General features: G+C 34.7%; 1 protein-coding gene across 1 annotated transcript in view; it reads right to left on the minus strand.

Annotated features, from left to right (window-relative positions):
* The window catches only part of TTC6 (tetratricopeptide repeat domain 6), a 197,734-nt gene that overhangs the window by 101,833 nt on the left and 93,890 nt on the right, over positions 1–2,011 (minus strand). Inside the window, exon 9 of the mRNA XM_023521640.1 lies at positions 495–624. Coding sequence (XP_023377408.1) covers positions 495–624 — 130 coding nt within the window. The remainder of the gene's footprint in view (positions 1–494; positions 625–2,011) is intronic.

The following is a 2,011-nucleotide window of genomic DNA, read 5'->3' on the forward strand; positions in this document are numbered from 1 at the left end:
ATATTATTTGGCATAATTGTGGAGAACATCCTCAATTATGTTAAAAATTATTAAAATAATATTTTGTTTTCCATCTATATATCTGTGCAAGACCAAAATTTTTCAACTAAAACAACCTACCACAAAATTGAATGCAGAAGCAAACATGAGAATCCAGCCACCTTCTGTTAAGCCAGACATTAAAGAGATTTGCAAAACAAGTAAAATCCTAGTTTTCTCATCAAATCTTTTGTTTAAAAATATAATATTTTTCATAAAAATACACTGTTTATACTAATATATACAACTGTATTACTGTTCTTTTTAATAAATAAATAAATAAACATTTACCATTTTCTCAGTTTTAATTTTCATTATAAATGTCAATAGATATGACCCACATAAATAATTATTGAGGTCCTCAATAAATTTTAAGAGTATAAAAAAAGGCCTTGAAATTTAAAAATTTGAGAACCTATGAAGTAGGAAAAACTAATATTAACAAAAGTTCTTACTTCCTCTCCCAGGAGTTGTAGATATGGTTCCTGAGCACGCTGTCTAGTTCCTTGTGCCAATTCAGGTGGTATCGCTGGTGTTGGAACATATGCTTGCTTGTCATCTATAGCAGGAATTCCTTGCAGTATTCTACAGTGTGATAAAAACAATAAATTTGTTTTTTAAGTCATAAAGCAAGAGATGTTTGCTCTCATTTCAGAGCTTGTGCAGAAGTCATATAATCCAAAATGGGAGATAATTAAAACATAATTTTGGTTTGGTTCTAAATACATTTAGAACCAAATGTACTGATTGCAAAAGAGGCAAAAAGTTCTCTACCTTCTGATCGTTAACCTGCTCCCCATCTCCGAGCTCCTAAAAACTGCTTTAATTTCTTAGACTGAGGCAAAGTGTTGGCCTAAGCAGAACTCCCTCCTCACATTAAAGTCTTTTTGATTCATATCTTGCCAGGATGAAGAGAAAATTGTTATGGCATCAGCTCTTTCCTTCTATGCAACAAACCGCATATACGTTAAGATAATTATGAGGTACAAAACGTACCAAGAAAAGCCTTAATTAAGCCAAAGAGATGCCCTAAATCAAAATTTGAAGGAAAAGTGTGTCATTAATGACTGACAACAGACTGCTTGAAAATACATTAATTTTTGTGTTGCAGCACTTACCGTAAAAGAAATATAAAATAAGTACAAAGTGGGTTTACACAGACTATAGCTATATCAATTTCATGTGGAAGTATTTAGAGTCAGTGTTCCCTCGAGTTTTTTTGATAAACCATTATATGAACAATCACTTCATGAGCCATCAAATGTGAAGACTAAGCATTTACAAACCTAACTGACTTTAGTTACTTAATAATATACTAAAACCCTCAAATGCCATCATACCAGTTGTTTAAAAACAAAAAACAAAAAAGTAGGCTCACCAAAAGCTAGGCTGGAAAAGATAGGCCATTGCCAAAGTAGAGCCATGGAAAAAAACTTTTTGTCTCATCTAATCAAATATTTGCTTTCCAAGAGAAGATAAATTTAAACTCCTAGCATGGTGAATATAGTAAACTGCCACTCAACACCCAATCCATCCTATTTATGTGCTTTCCTGAACTGTAGAAGACAAGGAGGTAAAACCCTCCTGCCACCGGTGTCCTAGATATAATTTAAGATCCACTAATCAGATGCACTCATGTAAAATTTGGAAGGCAGACGTTTCTGATGTTTTTGTTGACAAGCAGTCATGGCAACACTGAGGTCTGCAGTACTATTCCAATTTCTTCTTTTGTGGGTTTTTGTTTTTGTTTTTGTTTTTGTTTTGCCAGTGAGCATATCAACAGACATAGTGTGGCTCCAGAGTCAAAAGCTGTGACAGAGTTCACTCGATCCCTAAATCACTGCTGAAGTGATATGTTGTCGGTGTTGACTTCTAGACTTCCCACCTTCCCGACTTGGCCAGAAGGAGCAGCTCCCAGCAGCCAGCTGCGCATGTCGTGTGAGTCATCTCTGAAAGCCCTGGAGTCCATTTT

This window comes from Pteropus vampyrus, unplaced genomic scaffold (genome assembly GCF_000151845.1).
Source record: "Pteropus vampyrus isolate Shadow unplaced genomic scaffold, Pvam_2.0 Scaffold10, whole genome shotgun sequence".
Taxonomy (NCBI): Eukaryota; Metazoa; Chordata; class Mammalia; order Chiroptera; family Pteropodidae; genus Pteropus; species Pteropus vampyrus.